General features: G+C 40.0%; 1 protein-coding gene across 2 annotated transcripts in view; it reads right to left on the minus strand.

Annotated features, from left to right (window-relative positions):
* The window catches only part of ITCH (itchy E3 ubiquitin protein ligase), a 93735-nt gene that overhangs the window by 37386 nt on the left and 31601 nt on the right, over positions 1-24748 (minus strand). For both annotated transcript variants that reach the window (XM_061631632.1, XM_061631633.1), the window contains exons 2-8: positions 17408-17498; positions 13237-13378; positions 11769-11893; positions 8721-8858; positions 3812-3854; positions 1532-1698; positions 166-391 (exon numbers count right to left, since the gene is read on the minus strand). In XM_061631632.1, the coding sequence (XP_061487616.1) occupies positions 166-391; positions 1532-1698; positions 3812-3854; positions 8721-8858; positions 11769-11893; positions 13237-13378; positions 17408-17477 (911 nt within the window). In that variant the 5' untranslated portion in view covers positions 17478-17498. The remainder of the gene's footprint in view (positions 1-165; positions 392-1531; positions 1699-3811; positions 3855-8720; positions 8859-11768; positions 11894-13236; positions 13379-17407; positions 17499-24748) is intronic.

Below are 24748 nucleotides of genomic sequence, written 5' to 3' on the forward strand. Positions count from 1 at the left end.
TTCCATCCAGCAAATGTAATGTTCATTTTATTTCTATATAAAACCTAGCATATTTTGGTGCTTTTATAAATTATATAGATGAGGCAGAGGAAGCAGTGGTGTCTTGCGAGAAATGTTGGGTTAGAGCTGTGTTTAACATCAAACACAAGAGCATCAAACTCTTACCCAGGTGGAAGAGGACCTTGATTAACAGAATGATGTGGCTGTGAAGCTGGAGTTACTGGCTGAACTTGTCTGGATATTGGTGGTGTGGCCAAAGCAGCTGCTGCAGGAACAGCTGTTCCTGCTGTTGCTCCATCAGAGCTTTGTTCTGGCGTTGAACTTGTTGTAGTTGGCACCAATCCTGCACTAGCCCCTTCTGATTCTGTGGAGGAAGGACCATTGACACATGCTGCAGAGAACATAGAAAGGAAAAAAACACAAACATTTATTTCGGTTTATTTGTATAATTTAACAGAATTTCTATACCTCTTGATTGTGAAAAACCTCTAAGCAGTTTATGAAAATCATTCAAATTATCAATAAAAACAGTTAAACTAAGTAATTAAAAACATGTTTAAAAAATTAAAAACAACAGTAGATTAAAAAAATTTAAACACATCAGCATTTATGTGTCTGGATAGGCTTGGTTAAACAGAAATGTTTTAAGCCAGTGCAGAACTGAATACAGAGAAAGCACCTGCCTGATGCCAACAGCCAGGGAGTTCCAAAGAATAGATGCTGCCATATTAAAAAACAAAATTCTTACAAGCGCAGAACAAGTATTATGTGGCATCTGTAATAGTGCCAGTTCTGCAAACTGAAGCAGTCAAATAGGTACATGTGGTGTAAGGCAGTCCAGCAAGTAAAATGGTCCCAAGGGACCTGTTAAGGGCTTTATATACCAATAGTAACATTTTGAGCTTGGCCCGGTAACAAATCAGCAACTGGTACAGATCTCTGAGAAGAGGTGTTGCATGCTGACAGAGTCTCACTCCTGTCAGCAACCTTTCCATAGCATTCTGCAATTTCCAAGTCCTGCACAAAGGAAGCCCCCACATAGGGTGCATTGCAGTTATCTAGTCTTGAGGTCACCCATGGCCTCAAGGACAGGATGCCCCATGATCTAGTTCAAATACTACAAATTAAGAACAAATAAGCCTTCAAGTATTCAGTATTTTCTATAAAGAAAAACTTCCATAATTTAAGTAGGGGACAATGTGCATTCATAACCATATGACACACTTCTGGGCTGTATAGTCTTTCCTTTCAGTAGTCTGAGAATGTTTTGCTGAAGGTCAGAAAGAAATATGTCTGGCTTCACTAATGCTAAAACATGCCTATTATGAATTAAGCCATAGCATTTAGTAAAAAGATGTTCTAGAACTCTAAAAACGGAACCATGTTTAGACTTAAACGGCATTATTTTTCATTATATTAGACACAGCTTTAATACAATAGTGCACTGAGCAGCTTACACCAAATAATCTTAATCAGAACAAGCTCTGCATTCAACAGCTTGTAAAGATGTACTTCTCTCTTGCATACATACCAGATGGAGCAGAGGGCCTGCGAGGAGTGGGTGGAGGTGGTCGAGAGGGTCTGGGAGGTCTAGAAGGCTTAAAACCATTTGCAATTAATGGAGAATCATTGCTATTAGCTGTCTTGCTTTCACTGGACCCAGGAGCATCACAGTTTTCAGGACCATTTGTATTGTTCCTTTATGGGAAAGCACAACATAAATTACAATAGAGACTTGAAGATCTGACTCCGTATTAAAACAATTTTGATAAAGATAATTGAAAACTTGTCACAAAATTAAGTTATAGGACATATAAACTAATTATAGGACATATAAGCAAACTGACACTCTGTTCTTGTAAAAGTTCAGCCACATGCAGTGATGTCATCAAAACCTATGTTCCTGGATCAGAAATATGAATCCCAGAAGCTCATAATGCTCACCTCAAAGATGGCATTACTAGTCTCCAGCTCAGATTTTAGGCTACATATTTTAGAATAGCTTCCTAGCTACATTGGTAATCGTAACTGATGTTGAATATTTGAGAGCAACTGTAAGGAGCTGGTAACTCCTAAATACCTTTAATTATATAAAAAAGGGGAGGTGAACCAAACAAAGGAAAATCAGCTATGCTGTAAGGTTAGGGCTGCAATGTCATATACTCAAGTCAATCAGTGACAAACTTTCATTTTCAATTGTAAAAGTTATAGTTCACTTTTATCTTTTTAAGAAACAGGTATTCACAGAATGCTTTTTGCAGGTTACATAAAGAACTCCCATAAACCATAAGCAGTGTGCCCCTTAGCTATCAAACCTTTTATATTATAAAACTCAAAGAAACACAAGACATCTAAATTGTAATTCTGTAACTATTTGAAAAAAACAGTCTGATAAAAACTTCTGATTGGACGAAACAGCTTAACATTGATAGCATGAATTACTGAAGCAATCAGTGTCGCTAACACAAAAAAAAGCTGGAAAAACTATGCTGTTGTAAAATGGTGTCCTGAATAGCTTTTTTACAATGTTTTATTTTGTTCTCATGTAACTTTGTATCAAGACTAAAGAAAACATACTGTTAGCACAGGAGCATGGGAAGCTGCCTTACACTGGTCAAGCCACTGGTCCATGCAGTTCAGTATTGTCTGACTGAATTCATTGACTGGCAGTGGCTTTCCAGAGTTTCAGGCAAGGGACATTCCCAGCCCTACTTGGAGATGCCAGGGCAGAACCTGAGAACTTCTGCATTCAAGCAGATGTTCTACCACTGAGCTATTGTCATTTAAGTGCAGGCTTCTGCAAAGTTTGGATGAAATAATCACATCTGAAATAGCAAACACTTGAGAAGTGTCGAAGCAAAGTAGTGTGATACTGGTTTCTACCTCAAGGGGCTTATAATTAAAAACAGACAAAGGGAAACAGAGGAAGGGGGAAGAAATGAAATGGGATGAACAGGAGAAGAATGTTCTATTTCAGTAATGTATAGTTAAAGCTTACAGTAGGGTATTGGCTGTCCCAAAAACTACACAGAAAAGGAGAGATTGAAAAGTAAGAGTGGTGGTCCTCATGGAAATTTGGGGATGCAGATCTAAGCATAAGGGACAGCAAGGAAGAAAGGGCAGAGCCATTTCAGGGAGCAGATGATGTCCAGTCAGCCAAGGGTGGTGGATGAGTGAAGGTCACAGGAAGGGATGTGTGAGGATGAAAGAGCAGAAAAATAAGGGTTGCAAGACCATGGTGGATTTTGAAGGCAAAGACAAGAAGCTTGTGCAGGAACCTGGAATGGGCAGGAAAGCAGGGTTAGTATTTAAGGAGAGGCTTGACACTCTCTGAGCAAAAGAAGATGGGAGTAATTTTAGCAACAGAGTGCTGGATAGTTGCGAACTTGTCAAGGTGAGAGAACAGAAGATCAGAGAGAAGACTGCAGTATTAGAACACCAGACACAATTCACTTGAAGTGTTTTACTGGATGATTCTTCAAGGTTCTATGTTGCATGCACTTACATTCATTCAACATTTCTTACTAGTGAACACTTAAATAGAAACTGTATTTCAATTTCATTTTATTTTATTGCCTATTTTTGAAATTTGGGTCTACTATAACCAAGATTTTACAAGCTAGACACTCTTTGAATAACTAAAACTACTAAGGACACATTTACCCCAAACACCAGTTCCAACCAGTTTCCAATACAATGAATTTTCCACAAAACTGCCAAACCTCTGCCGCTTCTACCACTAATTATAGCTATAAACATCACAACTATCAATATTCTACAACTCAAATGCATTATAGTAAAATCACCTTACCTTGTTTCATTTCTTGCTCTGGAGCCATCATTCTGCATGGGACCTTTAATATTAAGTACAAGAAAATGAAAATTTACTTAACATTTGTTTAGTCTTCTAAAGAGACATAAGCAATAAGCATGAACTTTTTGTTAAAAGATGTTCCATTTGCATTTTAATTATTGCAAGAAACAATAGTTCAGCGTTCCTACAACATCCTCCATACCAATTATGTGTGAAGTTTTTAGTACTTTAGAGCAGGAGTGGGGAGAAGGTAGAATGGGAATTACTGGATCTCTGGATGATTTGCCTCGCAAAAACAAACCAGAAGTGGTAAACCAAGAACACACATTGCTTACAGCTTGTGGTTTGTCTGAAGTGAGGCAAACCATAAGCCCTGGTTCACATGTAACACTGATTTAAATTATGGCTTAGCTCCAGGTAGTGTGGCACCAAAAGGGCCAAGGGAGCAGCGAAACAGATGCAGTTTCTACTGTTAAGTACCAACACGGTTGCACATTCGCACTTAGCTTAGCATTACGTCTGCAAGCCACGCCATTGTCTTCAGTACAATGTACTCTCAAATATGCCTGTATTGAATTGTAACCTGAAGCTTGAAATGTAGGCCTATGGTCCTCATCAGGCTCTAACACCTTTTCCAAGAAAAGCCAAGTGGCACTACTCCTGGGAGCAACAAGAAGGAAACAACTTTTTTCAAGACAATCTTATGATCACTGACAGCACATCTACAGAAGTGATGTGAGCCTAGCTACAACAGTCATGTTAACAAAGCCTTACCTAAGTAGTATTTTATTTATTTATTTAATATCCCATCTTTCCTCCTAAAGGTGCGAATAGTGTAATATTTACTGAAGAAGCATACTGATATATGGATGGTGACAAGTTATCTTCTGCAGCATTAAATCTTCCTACAGATTACTATACTTTTGGCACCAAACAAAGTTTTTTTTTATCTGCACAAGCATTATGGGATTTGACTAATGGTTTTATCAAGCTTTTAGAAGTTCTCTTGTTGCTGTCTTCGCTGTCTAACTGTAAGATTTTTTTAACTGGTGCTCTATTGCTTTTTTTTAGAATTGTAAACCATTTTCAGTGGTTGTATGTGGGAAAAGTAGTATATAAATGTGTAAAGTACATAAAAGTGATAATGTAGGTCACCCAGGTAAAATCATGATCACTGAATTATATGATTCTAAGAACAACTGAATTTTAATCAAGCAGATTCAAATGAAGTCTAAGAACTCCCACAGAAGATCCAATGGGAAACAAAACTAAAAAGAAATAACGAATCCAGGATAACTGTTTTTTTATGAGAAACATTAGCATAGGCACAAGGTAAAAAGATAAAAAGATGACTAAAAGGAACATAAGCTGGTGAAGTTATGTATAGATGACAGTTATGAACACAAAGGCGCAGTGCCTTCATTTCCCTTCTGCCTCTGATCAGTTTAACTGATGAGACAGAAGAGGAAAAAGGCACTCTGCAAACACAATTTAAGCTGCAATCCAAAGCCCTTTGTACTGGGCAGGCTGGCAAGAGGGGGGTTGGAAAGGGCTGAGGTGTCTTTCTGTCCAGTCCTGCTGGCTTCTGTTCACAAAGGGATTCCAGCATCACTCTACTGGTGTGAAGTTCTCTCTTCCAGCCTGCTGAAAGCCCAAAAGAAGCACTCCAGGAGTGGAGAGGTCCTGAACTGGCACAGGAGCCACTGGATCTTGATTTGGCCCCACTGCCGTTACATTAGTACAAAGGGGCCAAGACAGGCCCAGGCTGGTACAGTGATTTGCTAAGGCACTCCCCCTTCTGCCCAGTCAGCATGTACTTTGGATGCAATGATGGCTCCATTCCTCTGTCGCATTCTGCTACCATGCTGCTGGGGTTTGTGCTGAATGATGTAATGATGAAGAAACAGCACAAGTACTAAATATATTTTTCATTTTCAATATTTATTCACAAAGTATATTACTACAACCTTGTGTTTAGCAACTTGATTGGTAGCCACAAGGGACCAGGAATTCTGTGCAGGTGAGGGAGCAGGCTGGCTTCCTCCATGGCGAGCATGGAAACCAAGTGGGCTGGTCAAGATGGGGCAAGGTAACCCTTGTCAACTTGGGTAGAAAGCTGATTTTTTACTAGTTTTTTAATAGATTATTCAATCATTTTTCAGATTAATAACTTTTGTGAAAGAAACAACGTGGCAGATCAGTGAAAGATCACCTGGTTGAACTAGATATGTTCTAAATTAATGGGGCCAGATTGTATACATACTAAAGCGCTTACAAAACTGGTTGTAATGATTGCAGAGCTCTTAGCAACTATCTCTGAGAAATCATGTAGGAACGGAAAGGCTCCTTAGATACAGGTGAAATTGGCAAATATGGTGTTTACCTTTACTTTAGGTACAAGAAACATCCAATGAACTGGAACCATCAGTCTCACTTCAACCCTAACTTCTCAAGAAAAGTTATCACGGTTTTGTCTAGGGCCATACCAAGACATTTTGGTGCCTGAGGTGGACACTTTGTATGTGTCCTCAATTTTCCATCAAGTAACCAGGGCTAGAATCTACTGGGAAGTTATCCTGCGTAAGCCGGAGTGGAAGAAGAACACAGGAGCTTTCATGCCACTTCTGGTCATTTCAATGAAGATTCTGCAGGAAATCTTCCTAGTGGATTGTATACTACAAAACAGATCCCACACTGCTGCACTTGATGGCACCCATAACTTGTTTGAAGCAGACATCTGTTTGCCTCATGGTAAGGGCATCTCTGGGTTTGTCAAAAATGTGTCAGGACAAACATACGGTACAGATGACATACCTACATGCTTTTATCAGTGTCTTCCTGCTCTTGCTCTTATATACATTTTTTAAAGTGTGATAGCTTACAATGGTACCATTTGAATGTATAATCAATTTAACATGTGCCTGGAGTTGTTTTAACAAATAATTAATTGTCCAGAACTTATTAGTATAATTAAAGACTTTGACGAGTGAACAGCTAACCGACTTTTAGGGCGGAATACAATGTTGCAGTCGCCCAATGGAGCTTTGCCTTCCTCTCCTCCCCCTGCAGCCCCCTGCATGTCTCCAAAAGTCACACAGAAGATGGGGGGGGGATAGAGAAAAGTGAAGTCCCATTGATTGAGTGGAAATCCCTTCCCCTCACACATGGACAAAACTGGACATGATCCCTAGAGAAATTCAGAGACTGAAGTGGGAAAGAGTGTGATCACTTTGGAAGACAAGACTTTAATTCAAACCGATGGAAGAACTGTAAAAATAACAGAAACAAATAAATGGAAGTTATGATAAATGTAAGGCCCTGCACTAGGATAAAGAACAACCAAAGACACTTTTGCTGAAATACTGGTCACCACAACGAGAAAAGTGAAAGGGACACTCTAAAGACCAAAAGGAAGAATACTGCATATGAAGGAAAACCGAAAGTCACTCCCTACATTTATTATTTTGAAGATTTTTATGCTGTCTTTCCATAAAAACTCCAAGGGGATGAACAACAAACAGCAAAAATATAAAAAACACAAAAGACTTCATGTACTCAAGTATAAATACTTGAGCACAAAACAAACAAGTACCAGATCACATGTATTATTATTATTATTCCTGCTGCTCATTAATATATATATCAGGCCCACATGTGTTTAGGGATGAATGGAGATAATACAGAGGCACAGTTCATATCTGATGCACTGCCTGAGTATTTTGTGCTTGGGTATTCAATACCAGCATATGAAATGTCTCATTAGAACCAGCCCTTAGTTGAGATTTGCTATATTTTCAAATATATGAAAAGTTGTCCTATGGAAGACAGTTCAGCATTTGATTGTAGACAAAACTTAAAATAATGGTCTCAAACTGAAGCAAGATATATATGTTGGGTATTTAGAACAGTCTCTGCTGGCAAAAGTGGTAGAGCACTGCAGCAGGTTGCCTAAGGATATAGTACGCGTTTCCCTCATAGGAAATCCTCCAGAGCAGGTTAGACAAGTGTTAGGCTGTATCCGTTTAGCTCTCTAAATGCGGCACCTGTTGACACCTCCGCCAGGACCGGTACGACCATCTGCCCCAATCAATTATTTTAAAAATGAGACTACATTGCCGGGGTGTGTGTGAAAAAAGGATACGGAGGGAGATTCTGAAATAAAGGCTGAGCACGTTCTTGGGCAAGTTACTTGTCTTCTTACCTCACCACTTTCTGTGGAATGGGTGTTTTGTGGCAATAGTAAATTTTGTGAGTGACGCTATCTCAACAGCAGCCATTTTGTGATTGGCCATGGCATCCACAGTACCCATTTTGTGACTGGGCCCACTTTCTCAAAATTCAAAATGTGTCAACAGGCCCCAAAAGATTCAAACTATGACACCTATAGTTGACCATGTGGACAGTGTTAAGTCCTAGTGTGTTCAACACTGGAGATCAGGGTAAAGTGTCATTTGACAAATATAATTTAAGTAAGATTCCTATTTCTAGAAATAAACCACAGGATATCTCCATGTCCATTTTTCAAAGTACAGTAATCCTGGGAGCAATTCCACAAAAAATTATAAGCCAGAGCAAGTTCTAATAGCCCCACCTGTCAACACATAGCTATGTTAGCCACATGCTGCACACTGACGATCTAAAAGAAAAAAAGCAACTGTTCTTTAACTATTCACCAAGATGAGTTGCTTATTGCTACAGGCAGTCAACTGTTCACAAACCTGATACAGGCTAAGGGAAAAAAGGTAAAGGAAAATAACACAAAGGCTATACTTTCAATCATTGTTTTCCTTATATCATACTTGAATTCCAGTCCTTAATGTTTTTGAGGGTTACAAGGTATTTAATATAACAACCAGTTACAGAATGCAACCACAGTGTGCATGCATAGAAGGTAAATATTACTCACTTCTTATACTTGGAGCATCACCATTACTCAGCAGGTCAGGATCTACTTGCATGCCATCTAAACAGACAGATAACTCTCCAATCCCTTCAGCTGGTTCTTTGTCTCCAATAAGCACCATGTTCACAACCACTTCTTCAACTATTGAGAATATAGCAAAAAATCAATTATCCGTAACTGCTTAGTGTTTTTACTGGAACAAACTAAGCTTACTTACAATTTACTGAAAAAGCTCAGGAAAGATTTTAAGCAAAGATACAGTTGCATCTTGCTGGTAATATTTAGTGTAATTCAGTGACCTTTGCACATGCTGATCCTCAGAAAACATTACTAAACAGGCATAATTCCCTTATTGAAATACAAGATTCTGGAGCTTTAACTCTCAATTCTCCATTTGAAGTCCATGCTCAGCCCATGCAATCAAAGATTACAGTCCATATTCAACAGCTGCACTCAGGAGAATTGATCTAGAAATCTGCATTTGCTCTTGTGGATTAAGGCCTGGAACAGTCACTGTAAAACAGGTTTCATTAAACTCTTAGCAATGAAGAAATGTTATAAGGCATACTATCCTCATTCCTTTAACTTCCACAGCAGAGTACTTTAAACTTTATCTCATTTATTTTCCTGTCAACTCCAGGCTGTGTCTCTCTTCTATCAATAATCAACAGAAGTAAAACTTGCCCATGAGTATCTTCAACATGAAGTGAAAGAGCCCTCATAACTGTACAATCAATAATAAGAGTTCAAACTTAGATGTATATTCTCTGTGCCTGGGCCACTACTGTGGAATCCCATTTTTCAAGAGGAACATGTATGTCAGAGCCTAAACACATTCCAAATGAGCAGTAAAGTCTTCCTGTTTGGATCAGCATTCAAACAGCCAAGGATGAGTGGACATATGTTCATTTAAATTTCTACACAATAGTACTTAAGATGCTGCATCAACTAAGAACACAGTTATCTACAACCCCACTTTTCTCCCCAAACTGTATAGTTCTTAATGTTTTTGATCATTTAATTAATTATTTTTCCAAGTGAGGACTTCATGGCATGATTTCTGCTTTCTAGGACTGGACAGGTGGGGAAAGATAAAAATCAAAGTACTTGTCACACTTCCTAAGATGCTTCATACTAACATATGTCATATACAGCCACAAAAGTGGCTGTATACTATAGTCAGCATTGATTTTTTGCATTCCACAATGTTAAATTGAAAACACTCCCATGCCATTCTGATGGTTCCCATAAGCTCATTTCAAAAAATGTTACAAAACGTATAGTCCTGAACTCAGAAATGTTTGCTCAATTTTCATGGCAATACACAAAACAGTCAAGGAGAATCAAGAGTTCAAAGTGTAAAAAGAGAGAGAAAAAATCAGATCTCTTTTGGACTTTTTTCTGTCAGAGTTCTCATAATCTGTTGAAATTCATTAAAAATCAGCCGTGTTCAATGAGTACCTGTAATCCTGTTACTGACCTTGCCCCATACTCTGACCTTCATCTTCTGCAGTTTAAAAGTTTAAAAAATCCCTGGCTGATTTTTAACTAATTTAAGAAATTTAGCATTGAAAATGATAAGGTCGGGCATGCTCAGTAAGAACCAACTGTCAGTGTTCTAAAAGCCAGACTCACAGCTGCTGGGCTTGCCTAATCAGGGGGCTACACCCACACCAGACCTTTATCTCACTTGAGACAGTCATGGCTTCCCCCAAAGAATCTTGAGAAGTGTAGTTTGTGAAGGGTGCTGAGAGGAGACCCCTATTCCCCTGACAGAGCTCTAGTGGACAGAGTGGTTTAACAGTCAGCCACTCTGACTGAAGGTCTGTGAGGGGAACAGGGCGTCTTCTAGCAACTCTCAGCACCCTTCACTAACTACACTTCCCAGGATTCTTTGGGAGCAGCCATGACTGTCTAAAGTGAAATAAAGGTCTGGTGTGGATGTGGCCAGGGACCGCTTTGGTTTAAATTTGGGTGGAGGGCTACATGTGCCTGCTGTAGAATAAAAAAAGGGGGGGGGAACCCTGAAAAAGAATGATACTGTTCACAATGTTTTTCTTTTGGAAAGGAAATGGGCTTCCCCTCTGCCCAGTGCCCATCCACCCAACCTCCTCCCCTCCCCCTTCCCTTCCCCCAGATTAGTTTCACTTATCCTAAGCATGATTGCACAGGAGTAAATCCCACTGAACTCAAAAAGCATGCATATGATCAAACCTGTCCTCCCCTCCTCCTCCCTCCTGTTCCCTTTCTCTTGCCCCCTCCCCCCTTCCTTCACCCCACTTCCACTCCCCATCCCCTTCCCCCTCCCCCCATGGTCAGTTACCTATCCTAAGCATAATTGCATGGGAGTAAATCCCACTGAACTCAATAAACATGCAAATGATCAAACCTGCCCTTCTCCACCCCCTCCTGTCTGCTCCCCTCTCCCTCCTCTCCTCCCCATCCCCTGTGGTCAGTTTCACCTATCCTAAGCATGATTGCAGGGGAGTAAATCCCACTGAACTCAATAAGCATGCAAATGATCAATCCATTCTCAGCAAACTTGCACAGGATCCCAGTTCTTACCTTCCGGATTAAAAAGCAGAGAAATTCACTAATAAGCAAAAAAACCCTTGCGGTTTAAGAACATACCTACAGTCAACAGATATTTCTATCGAACTTTAAAAAGCAGGGAAATTGGGCAGCTATAGTGAATGCACCAGGGGAGCAGGAGACCTGACCTCCTCTCTCAGATATTGTACTGCCCTACACGTTTGTAAAAGTGCAAACACAATTTGGGTTGTTCTTTCACAGTCCAATCCACTTCCTGTGTAGCTTGGAAGAATTTGGTAACATGTGCCTTTTCCTTGCAATTTCCCTGCTTTTTAAAGTTTGATAGATTTATCTGTTGGCTATAAGTATATTCTTAAACCACAAGTTTTTTTTGCTTATTAGTGAATTTCAATATAATTTATTCTAAGACAGAAGTTGTTTTAAAAAGACGCTGAATACATACAAATGCTCATATTACAAGAGAACATCATTTTCAGGTACATGTTGCTACATACTTACGTTTCATGTTGTTCGCTTTTAGTGTCTCTTTAATATCTACAGTGGCACTTCCTAGTAAGACATCAGACTTCAATGTTTGGTGACTCCACACACGAAAATGTAGTTTGCTGACAGGAGAGACAATTCTAACCAAACGAGAAATACTGTGATGCACACTTGCAAGTTTCATTTTAAAAATACTTTTGAATTACCTGTCATTTACAAAGTTACAAAATTGACACACACACCCCAAAAATTGTAACCCTCATGACAATAATCAAATAAAGGAGGAGGAGAAGCCATACATTTGTCCTGTCCCCTCCTTTGTTTCCCAGACTGGCTCTTCTCCACTGCTCTCACCAGTTGAGGCCACGTCTGAAACAGGTAGCTAGCCCAATGTGCATATGTCCCCATGAGCTGTTCGTGCATGCCTGAAGAGGGCATATGCCTTTTGCATATCTGATTTTCTGAATGAAATACCACAAGTAGCCCTTAATGTGTTTATTTCAAATTGAAGTGAATGACAGGTCTGAAGATTGGAACTCTGTTAAGTTAGAAAAAAACTGAAATATGGTTTCTAGAGTATGCAAACTGCTTCTTTTAATATTTGAAGACTGCTTACATATTGAGATTTAGTGTTTACATTCCCAACTGCATATCAAGCATTTTAATAAAGAAAATACCACAAATCAAATAACCTTCCATGAAGTCCTCCTAGAGTTATCATATTCCAAATAGCAGTTCTTTTTAAAAAAGTGATTTGTTATGACAGAGAATCTAATCCTGCAGAGTAAATATGAATAAGCTATGTATTTCAGTAGCACATAATTGGAGAAACTTGTGCGCAATACAAAACACATGATAAAAGAGTATTTTGTATTTCATAGTAAATCCTACGGGCAGATTTTACACGCTGGCTTTAAAGTCTTAGAAGCAAGAACAGTATGCCCTCCTTTACTAAGTTTTTATTGAAAAATATCCTCTCTCCTGATAACTGCATGTTTCTGCACACAGAAGAACACCTATATGTATGCTTTAGTTCACTCCCCGTTTCTTGTAATCCTTGGCTCTGATTGAAAAATGTGTGAAGTTACTTCCCTATGTACCCTGGGGCTTTCCGGGCTTTCCCTCTTTGTAATAGTTCCCTCTGCCTCCCTCCAAAAGCCATTCATGAGGATCAGGGAACCCTCTAGTGCCACACCTGACACAGTGCAAGGGGCTGCAGTCCACATAACCCATCTTATGAAGCTACTGTTCTAATAAAAATACCTTCTAAACCAGTTATGAATGAATATAAACTGATCTGACAAATTTAAGATATGATGTTCTCTAATTACAGATCTTGGGAATGGCTCAAAGCAGGATTCTATTCCCCATGAACACACACCTTATAATTTCTCCAGGGTCAATAACCAACCTTAACATGAGGTGATTGCATTTTTGTTTCTTAAGAATGAAACAGCAAAGTAAAGAACATTTTCAAACATACACTGTAAGATGCTGTTTCCATTTTGGACTATTAGTATTGTTGCACTTCTCTGTTTTCTTTGACTGGCCATCAACTGTAACTTCTACGTAAGGGCTGGGTCCAAACCATTTGTTTTTGTTTTCTTTCAACTTTGCAGAAATAACTATTGAAAGTAAGAGAATAAATAAATGTTTTATTTATTATGGCTCTTTCACATTTACAGAAAAGACACTATGACACAAAGTAGTATCTACATTGGTCCAAAGATTTGCCCTTCCATTCAGTCAATTGAAAACATATGAAGAGGAAACATTTATCAAGTCATCACTACTTCAAACCATTCAGTTTTCTCAAACTATCCCAAACCTACATTCACCACCCCAATTTTGATCCATTTAGCACTTATTGCTGGGATGCCCACTTTTCACCAAATGATTGTATTACACTTTTAAATTAAACATTAAGATGCACACGACCATCTTAGTTCAGCATGCTTCAGTTCCATTCACATGTATCCTTCTGCTGTTTCATACCAATCACAACCAATCATCTTTCATCCTAGCAATATTGGCTGCAGCACATAGTATTTCAAAAAGTGGTAGCAGCAGCAACAAATTTAGACCAAACAATGTTGCATGTCATGTTGCTTTGGTGGTATTTATGGAGCTACACTACCTCAATTTAGCACTAAAAGAAGTGTTCAGTCTCTCACTTCAGTTACGCAAGTGAAAGAAAAAAGTAAGTTTTAGTAATCCATGCTGTATTTAGAATGCTTAAGTGTGTTCTTGGGTGTGTGATTTAAAGAATGAGGAAACAAGCCCAACTCCACAAGGTTAACATCAAGCAACATAAAAATATTTCCCTTTAAAAATGTTGCCGCCTAGCTGTGATGATTTTACCACTCAGCCAAGGTACACTGTTGCTCACACCAGGCAAGTGACTAATTTCTCTCTGGTCTTTTGTTGCCTCACCTTCAACTACTCATGTCTACACAGCACTTTACTGCCAAAATTATTCACGTGTCTTGTTTGTCTGACCACTTGAGCCCCCTCCTTAAATCCCTACACTGGCTTTCTGCCTGCACCAGGATGCTACAGAAGCTTCTTGCCCTTACCTTCAAACCCCTCAATGGCCTTATGCCACCTTATTTTTCTGCTCTTCTATCCCAACATATTCCTTTCTGTCACTTATCCAGCTCCACTATACTCAGCTATCTGAAGAGGTCTCCTGCTTCCTGAAACAACTCCGTCCTTTCTCCCTTGTGTCCCCTTATGCCTCAAACTGTTCCCAGAACATCTCTCCATGTCACTATCTCCCTTACTTCCTTCAATTCCCTCTTCACATTTTCCATGAAACCTCTGAAGCAACGCCCTAGTCTCAATGCCTTGTGACTAAGGCAAAGTATATGCAACTAAAATAACTGCACTCTTGACTCCCATTCATCCCTAACCTTACTTTTCTTCCCTTCCTCTATTTTCCTGAGCTAGAAACTGGTCAAATGTCCTTTGTAAAGTGCCCTGTAAATAGATAATGCTATATAAATAAAAACAAACAAATACTGCATGTGTGGAAGAGGCTAAAAGGTGGCAACTACTTGACTAGATGGCCTATCACTTGCATTGGGATCCAGCCACGGGACATGCCATCTGTTACTTGGAGATAACTGGAGTCCTCTACATACTGCTTATATGATCCTAAAGGCAAGCTTCTCTGTTGCCTGTTGGACCAGTCTGCTTGCCTCTTGATAAAAAACAGAGGTTGCTTCAACTCCTGCCATTTTCCTATGCACAGTGTGGCCCAAATCTGTCCATATCCATCAGGTCAGTGTTGGCAATCCCTTACAAAGCATTGTATTCAATATAGTGCTAAGCAGATTGTTCCGTCAGTGCAAGGATCTTTCCTTGCGCAATGGAACACTCTCTCCCTCTTTTCCTCCTATGCACCCCCAATACCTGTTCTGGGTTTTCCACCAATCCTCCATAGCAGATTTGGGAATGGTGCAGGGCATGCACAAGGGGAAGAGAGGGAAAAAATCTTGCTGTGCTAGCACTACTCCTTACACTAATGCAGTGTTTTAGCTGAATACCACCCAATATCCTTATCTTGACTGACAATGCTGTAGACCTACACAGTCTTGTCCCTGTGTTTGCATTAGATGCACTAGCCTCTGAGCATATGATCATTGCAAGTATTAGTCTAGCTAAGTCATTTGACTAAGCTCTCCTTGATAATAACCAGTTTTTCTTGACTCAAGTGAGGCCACACTAGGACCTTTGTTCTAAATTAACATTAATATATGTTACACAGTGTGAAAGTCTAACAAGACTGGTGGGAAGTAGATTTTATGTTATGTATTAACTATTTACAACACAACGGTGCTTAGTGGAACAGATCCTTAAAAGAAAATAGACTTCAAAAGTAAGCTGGTCCCCCTTGTGCCTAAAAAACAATGTCTTCTGCTCCTTCAAGCTATAAAGCCCGTACTGATCATTCATACATGTACCCCATCTTTTGCCATCACAATCAGTATAGATAGGTCAAAATAACATTTCCTTCAAAAGTCATTGGTATATACAAATGTTTTGATATCTATTATTGTAGCTTCCCAGAAATTATAAGCTTACTGCCTTCCTCAAGAAAGGGGAATGGATATATTCACAAAAAAGCCAACAGTGTGCATTCTTTCCTCTAAAGATTATTCTCTAGGCAGATGAATTTAAAAAATGGGGAATAAGCACTCTTATTAGCTGTATTAAGTTTCTCCATCAAGCCATACTAAGACAGCATGTGGTGTTTTCACTTTGAACCACAGCACGATCTGCAGATTAAAAAAAATTAAAGCAGTAACAGCTTTCCCAAATGAGCAATTTTTATGCAATGGCTGAAGAACACTGATTGCTTAGGTACCAAATGAAATGATGTTCGATACTTCTGGCAAAAAAAAAGATACAGAAGAAGCAACCATGTAGATGTGGCCATTATATAAACCTATTCATCATTTTTGCTATTACATGGAATGATTTTTGAGAGCAGAACAACAGCCAAAGAGCAAAACAATAATCATAATTTAAATCCACTGTTAGCTTTCAAACAGAAAGCACAAATATGTTTGAATCATACCATCAAGTCTATTTATTCAACAGATGTCTGAAAAATAGTAGCTGTGGATACTCCTGAATAAATGCCCTGAAAGTCTATTAAATGTTAGATCTATTTGTCTTTTACATTTATTATTTGAAAAATTCATTTATTGTTTTTCAGTGAAGGATAAATTTGCATAGTTAATACTATGTGTTAAGTATTAAACCTGAAGTAAGCAAACTTGTGAAGGCCTAGGTGGAAAAAACCCAGAAAATTCTGAGGCATTATCACATTATTTAAAAAGCAAACATTCTTGAAAATAACAGCATTTCACAAATGTCTCTCCAAGTATAAGAGTTAGCATCTGAAAGATATGTAGTTTACAATTCAAAATGCATGAAAAATTTCCTCAATCATTTCCTATCAGACCACAGAACAAAAATAGAATAAATCTCCCTCCCAGTCTTCACATTCCTATGCGGGCAAGTGCTTGGAAGTTTCTAAAGCCACTTTGTAGATATCATACCTGTAGGCTGGCATTTGTTTGCTGCTATGCACGAGTTGTAATGAGTTAAAACCAGTTTTAAAAGGTCTGAAGAAACCTGATTACAAGACACTGAAATTATAGTGTAACTGAGCAGTGATAAACCGATAACACTGGCCAGAACAGCAAACTCAGTAATTCTTTAAAGGTTGCCTTGCACAAAACTCCATAATACATTTCTGAATCCATGAAAAGAAGGAGCAATGTGAACACAGGTGTGCAGAAATTCTGTTCCAGTACTCACAGGGGAATGGACCACAGCTTAGTGGTAGAGCACGTTTTACAACCCCAAATTCAATCCTCAGCATCTCCACCAAAGAGATGTTGGATAAGGCTGTGAAAGACCTCCTTCTGACAACCTGGAGAGCTCTGGGACAGCTACAGTTAAATAGGCAAATGGCTGGACTTGATACATCTTCATATACCTCTTCTGATAGGATTTGATTAGTCTTGGATGTGCCCACAAAGATGAGGGGAAAGGGCCATAAACAACGGGCATTTGTAATTCCTTCAGAGCAAGAGGAAGGGATCTACAGTCAGCCAAGCAGGCCTGTTCTAGACACTTACCAATGACTTGAAGCTGCGATTTCATAGTTAGTCCACTGGCAGGCTCTGAATTTGACCCATTACCAGCCATTCCACAGGAAAGTACATGAACCTGAATGAAGAAACAAGAATTTCACACTTGTGATAAAAAGTCTAAAATTAAGATCAGTTGCTGTATACCTTAATATAGTAGAACACCTCACTACAGGACATCCAGGAAGATATATTAGATGGACAGACCTAAGAACCAGGACGACCTTGTGTCATTAAGAAATGTTAGTACATACACATCTTGATAAAGAGAATTACAATAGTAAAATGCCTGTTATGATAGGCTGGGAATGGTTTTGTGATTTGCAAGGAAGGAGCCAAAATATGTGTTTCTCTTCTCCCCTAAACCCAACTCAGGTCCTCATTAGCAGACATGGAGGCAACCAGTAGCTTGGGAAGAAGGGTTTCATTCCCACCTTGCACATGAGTACACTCATTTACTTTCACTGACAGAAACAAATCACAAACACTCATTTATATGGGACAAAGTAAAGGTAAGCTAAGTACAAAGTAGAATATTTATTACTATCTAACCAAGAGAGAAGAAGCTTAACAATTATTGCCAATACCTTCCTCGCTACTGTCAAATGTTAAGAGTTTGATAAATTCATTTATCAAACTCTGTTAAGAGATCAACACGGACAGGAATATTCATGGGGCATGGTCTCAGTTGCATCCAGGACCAGCCTCCAGTCGTGAGTTGCCCAGTTTGCCCTGCCTCACCTGCTCTGAACCACCTCGTTTTTGATTTTTTTCTAACAAAATTACTTGTCCTTCATTTTCTTGGATTAGATTATATTTACTAAAACATTTACAAATTACAAAGGCAAATTGTAAGATTAGATATAACAAAAAGAGTTTCACTAAATAGTGCAAATCAAAGTTGTGAAACTCCTACACATATAGGAATCTCGCACTAGGTTAAAAAGTCCACATGATATCAGTTTGTTTCTAACAACCCCACAGAGATTTTCTGAAATGTCACACAGCAAGAAACACTGTTTTTGCAAGCCACTCAAGTCAGTGTATTAAGAAACCCTCCTTGGACCCAGATAACTTGAACAACTATAGACCGGTGGCGAATGTCCCTTTTTTGGGCAAGGTTTTGGAACGGGTGGTTGCCGGCCAGCTCCAGGCGCTCTTGGATGAAACCGATTATCTAGATCTGTTTCAATCCGGTTTTAGGCCTGGTTTTGGCACCGAAACAGCCTTGGTCGCCCTGTATGATGACCTTTGTCGGGAGAGGGACAGGGGGAGTGTGACTCTGTTGATTCTCCTTGATCTCTTAGCGGCGTTTGATACCATCGACCATGGTATCCTTCTGGGGAGACTCGCGGAGTTGGGTGTCGGGGGCACTGCTTGGCAGTGGTTCCACTCCTACTTCGCGGACCGTCACCAGAAGGTAGTGCTTGGGGAACATCACTCGACACCATGGCCTCTCCATTGTGGAGTCCCTCAGGGGTCGGTCTTGTCCCCCATGCTTTTCAACATCTACATGCAGCCGCTGGGTGCGGTCATCAGGAGTTTTGGAGTGTGTTGCCATCAATATGCTGATGACACGCAGCTCTATTTCTCCTTTTCATCTTCTTCAGGTGAGGCTGTTGATGTGCTGAACCGTTGCCTGACCGCAATAATGGACTGGATGAGAGCTAATAAACTGAGACTCAATCCAGACAAGACCGAGACACTGCTGGTGAACGCCTTCCCTGCTCAGATGGTGGATGTTTACCCTGTTCTGGATGGGGTTACACTCCCCCTGAAAGAACAGGTACGTAGTTTGGGGGTTCTTTTCGATTCTTCCTTGTCTCTCGAGGCCCAAGTGGCCTCGGTGGCACGGAATGCATTTTACCATCTTCGTCTGGTAGCCCAACTACACCCCTATCTGGACAGGGACGACCTCGCCTCGGTTGTTCATGCTCTGGTAACTTCAAGATTGGATTATGGTAATGCGCTCTACGTAGGGCTGCCCTTGAAGACAGTTCGGAAGCTTCAGCTGGTGCAGAACGCAGCTGCCAGACTATTGACGAGGACCAGTCGGTCTTCGCATATAACACCTATTCTGCCGCATCTGCACTGGCTCCCTATTTGCTTCCGGGCGAGATTCAAGGTGCTGGTTTTGACCTATAAAGCCTTACACGGCGTGGGACCTCAATACCTTGTGGAACGCCTCTCTCGCTATGAACCTACCCGTTCACTTCGTTCAGAATCTAAGGCCCTCCTCCGGGTACCAACTCATCGGGAAGCCCGGAGGGTGGTTACTAGATCTAGGGCCTTTTCTGTGGTGGCCCCTGAGTTGTGGAACAGCCTCCCCAAGGAGGTACGCCTGGCGCCTACACTTCTATCTTTCCGGCGCCAGGTAAAGACCTTTTTATGCTCCCAGGCATTTTAATCTTTTAATTTTCTTAATCTTTCTATTTTTAATATGTATCCTTCTTAGTGTTGTATTTGTTTTTGTTGTGCTTTCTGTTGTTTGTTTGTACATGTTTTTGTGATTTTTTACCATGATATATTGTATTTTACCTTGTTTGTCACCGCCCTGAGAGCTATTCTGCTAAGGGCGGTATATAAATTGAAATAATAAATAAATAAAATAAAATTATCATACGGTTCTGTTCACGTCCACTAAGATTTGAACAGGTCCCACATGACTTGACTAAAGTTAAGGGTTGAGTATCAGAATCTTAGATGTAAGACTACCAGAGAGGCTCATGTAAAATAGTGTTTTCTTTAAAAAGTTTACAGTATTCAAGAAGGAAATCATTCTTCCCTATTTTCAAGTTTACTTTAATAAATGCCTTGCAATTTGATAAACAGACCTTGGTATTTTGAAGTTATCACTCTGGAATCAATAAGGAACCAGCACTTTCAGGCCAAAAAGAGTATTAATAATTCAAACATTTTGCCTCGCTGATGTCAGCAGTGGTTTTCTTCTTCCTGGAAATCCTTAGCTATAGGAAGTATGCTTTATGACCAAGAACCTTTTAGAATTTGGTGTATTAATGATGTATTGCTCTCATCTCCTGCACAAAAAACCTTCCCCACTAGAAATGGCAGCTATATGAATTATGCAATTTGCAAGTAGAAAAGGGGGGAAAGACAGTTCAGCAGCTGCATGTAATTCAGTATTGTTTCCATCACTTTTCAGTTTTGCATCTGTGTGGAAACTGTGGACACCTACACAATGAGCTGCTACATTTTTTTCTTGACAGAAGCTCTATGCTTTTAACAGCTGCAGGGCCATCAACAGCAGAAGCAAAATACACAGAGGTCAGGGAGGATCCTACCACTGCTGTTTTTAATATCTCCCTTCATGTGTTCTTTGAATATGCACTTATGAAGGGGGCTATTAGTATCTTGGTCACTTTTCCATTTTAGGCTGCAATCCTTTTGGCCAGAAGGCGGGGTATAAATTTAATAAATAAAAATAAATAAATAAAATAAATAAAAATCCAATACACACTTACCTGGGACTATGTCCCATTAAGCACAATAGAGCTTACTTCTGAGTAGACATGTATTCAACTGCAGCCTTAGTGAACTAAGGGTCTCTCTCTCACTACTAGGATTTTCCAATCTGGAGGTGGAAAACTCTAGCATAATGTCCCATTGACATGCTTCTTTTTACACAAAGGGGAATCTATGAATAATTCACATGGTGCAAGCTGAATTGCAGGAGGTGAAAAGTTCTTATGATTTCTTTGTGTGCCCTCTTCTTTCTCTCTTCAACCAATTCTTACTTCCCCTTGCAATCCTTTTGGTCGCAAAGAGGTAGGTCTTTCTTGCTGGAAGCATCAGTTTTTAGAACGCAGTCCTCTGCCTGTTGTTTGCTTTCCCTGACAATACATACAGCACCCCAATTAAATACATAAGAGGAACTATTATTCTTTGCCAGTCAGTCTTTACTGGTGTAGCACAGAGGCTAAGAAATTCAACTATGTATTCTGAAGTCCCTGGTCTTATCTCTACCAGGCGGTTGGAGGGAGGTGCCCAGAATGACAAAACAAAAAGATAAAAAGTCACAATTTTATTCCGCTTGTGCAATTAAAATATGTAAAAAGCCCAACGCGTTTTGGCTAATCAAATCTAGCCTTCATCGGGGGATGTTTGTTTCAATTTTTTTCAAAATGACAATAACGTTGGTCTTGTTCAAAAGAATACAAGTAGTCAGTAATGCGTTCATCAGGCTGAGTCTGTTAAGCTATTTACATATTTTAATTGCACAAACGGAATAAAATTGTGACTTTTTATCTTTTTGTTTTGTCATTCTGGGCACCTCCCTCCAACCACCTGGTAGAGATAAGACCAGGGACTTCAGAATACATAGTTGAATTTCTTAGCCTCTGTGCTTTTTGTTTTGTCATTCTGGGCACCTCCCTCCAACCGCTTGTTATATTGAATGACATCCACCTTTTTCCACCCCCTTTATCTCTACCAGGAACATACAAAGGCTGCATTTGGACATGGGATTTATTGCGTTAGTTTTACTAATTATAATGGTAGTACTCCTGTCCTGATTTATAACACTTCTTTCACACTGAAGTACCTATTGCCTTATGGAACTGTGGCTTTTTGTCCGATACACCACCATGTGATGCTAAATGTCATTCTCACCAGCAGGTGTGGTGCGACACAATAATGAACATAGTTTAACATGTCGCTATTCTCCCATCCATTCCACACACACTTCTGTTCCCCCAAGAAAACGGCAGGAAAGAATTGTATGCCAGTATACCACCCCAAATTTCCCCACTTTACTCCCACAATTTTCTGGGTTAATGGGGCTGAAAACCATTTTTTTTAAGCAATTACCATGGAAATGAGCACCTAACTTCCTCGATATTCTGCTAGATTTCCAGAAGTGGCTTTTATGTCATGTGAAAGATCAAATAAAATGCAGAAACTATCAGGTAAGGCAAAGTCAGGGAAAATGAAATAAACTATTGCCTGAATGCAGCCCAGGTGGCCTTAAGCACTCTGAGGCCTCAGTTCTACAATATGGGGATAATACTGTCCACCCTTACAGGGTTGTCATATGGGTTACAACAAGATCACATATGGCAAGTGCTTTGAATACTTTAAAGCTAAACATTATTAATAAAGTAATATTCAGCTCTTCTTGCGTTAACTGTTATTGCAAAAAGTTTACTGTATGAACATACTAGAGAGAGAGAAAAGATTTGCTTTATGGAGAACTGGTCTCGACTGCTAGAAAAGAAGTGCCACTATGTGGACTAGAGATATCACCACAAATTGGTTTGCAGAACTTAGGTGCACAGCTCTAAATTGTCTACCCTAAGAAAACTGTGGGATGGTTAAAAAGTATTTGACAACCTGATTTTATTTGTCCCTATGTTGGGGAAAGCCTTTGGGCTAATTTTAGTCACATGAAATCATGTTTAGTAAAAACAAAATACCTGTTTGATTAGCTCTGAAAAAATAAGGACAAATATCTGAGATCATCATTCGGAGACCTATATGAGTGTTTAATAGAAAGAAATGTAGTTGGTAAAGAAAGTTATTATTCATCATTAAACTACTGGTAAATTGAGATGCCAGTTTTATACTGTGCAATGATCTCTAATTTCCCATTTAAAATAACCCACTGGTGGCCAAATTGCCTGAACCAGTTCAAGGGCATCACATTTGAGTTGCTTTTAAAAATAAATACTGCTTCTCTGAAGTTCAAGGGCCTCTGAAATTCAACTACTTGGGATCTCCTTTCCCCATGACATACCACATATATCACCATGGTGGAGGATTGCCACCATAAGAGGCAATGCTTCAAATAAGCATCAAGCTCCTGAAGGAAGGAAGGAAGGAAGGAAGGAAGGAAGGAAGGAAGGAAGGAAGGAAGGAAGGAAGGAAGGAAGGAAGGAAGGAAGGAAGGAAGGAAGGAAGGAAGGAAGGAAGGAAGGAAGGAAGGAAGGAAGGAAGGAAGGAAGGAAGGAAATTTAGATTAGACAGACAGACAGACATAATAAAATGAAAGAAAGAAAGAAAGAAAGAAAGAAAGAAAGAAAGAAAGAAAGAAAGAAAGAAAGAAAGAAAGAAAGAAAGAAAGAAAGAAAGAAAATCCTGTTCTAATTTAAAGCATTAGATAAGGAGAGGTTTCTGATGCTCACTGTTATTAAACAGTATCAAGCAAACAGAACATATATGCAAGGGAGGTATCAAAAGACTTGGGGAGAAACCAGGGGGAGGATAGAATCCCTCAAATAGGCCAATGAGGATTGTGTGGCTATATAATGCTTACTGGCCAGCTGTTTAGAGCGAGGGCACCCAAGCTGGCTGCTATACTGACTAGGGGATAGGGAACTGAGTTGTGTTTTTTTTTGCTTTGGTGTGGCGATGGGAGACAGAAGGGCATTTAGGTCTACTGGGATGCTACCTGACAGGGCTAGGATCATATGAAGTTGCCTTATACTGTGTCAAGCAATTGGTCCATCTAACTCAATACTGTCTACTCTGACTGGCAGTGACTCTCCAAGATTTCAGACAGGGGATATTCCCAGCCTTACCTGGAGATACTGGATTTTGAACCTAGACCTTCTACATGAAAGGCACATGCTCCATCACTGAGCTACAGTTTTTCCCCATCAGGCAACATGAGGGAGGTGGGGTCACACAGGCTGCCAGAGGAAGGGGTGGGTCAGAAGGGGTGGGTGGTCCATACAGCACTCCTCCTGATTGGCTCCAGTGTAGCTGGTTTTAGGAGCCCTCCCTTGGGGGGGGGGAGGTTGTCCCCTGTATTCAAACAAGGAATTCCCAGCATGTAAAATGGGGTTGGGAATTGGGATTTGATCCAGAACTGGCCCACTCTCTCTGGGCCATTTTGACAGATGGGTGGGTTGATCACCTGTCAATCCCTGATGTGTTATGAGGTTATTCAAAGGTCAAGGTGCAAGAGCAGGTAGAAACGTATCTTCTATCTTAGCGCTATGGTGTTCAGTGGTAAGATCAGAGAACAGAGATGCCTTTTCTTGAATCTTAGCACTTAGTGCTTAGGTCAGAGATAAAAGATCTCCACACCTGCCATATGACATCAGGTAACTGACATGTAAGCATGGTTTGTTTAAAATAGCCTCACAAGCCAAATTCCAACATCTGGTGGACTAATTAGGCCCACAAGCCACAGGGTCCCCACAGCTAATGTAGAACATGAGCTGCTTAGGTTTATCCTGCAACCCCAGTGCTCCCTAGCATCTATGACCAAGTGCTGAGGATGAGAGCAGGGAAAAAACAAATGCCCCATGATATGCCTGACTTCCTGCAGTAACTGACTGGTAAGTGCCCTGTGGAGCCTGCAGTGTG

Source organism: Rhineura floridana, chromosome 6, assembly GCF_030035675.1.
Source record: "Rhineura floridana isolate rRhiFlo1 chromosome 6, rRhiFlo1.hap2, whole genome shotgun sequence".
NCBI lineage: Eukaryota > Metazoa > Chordata > Lepidosauria > Squamata > Rhineuridae > Rhineura > Rhineura floridana.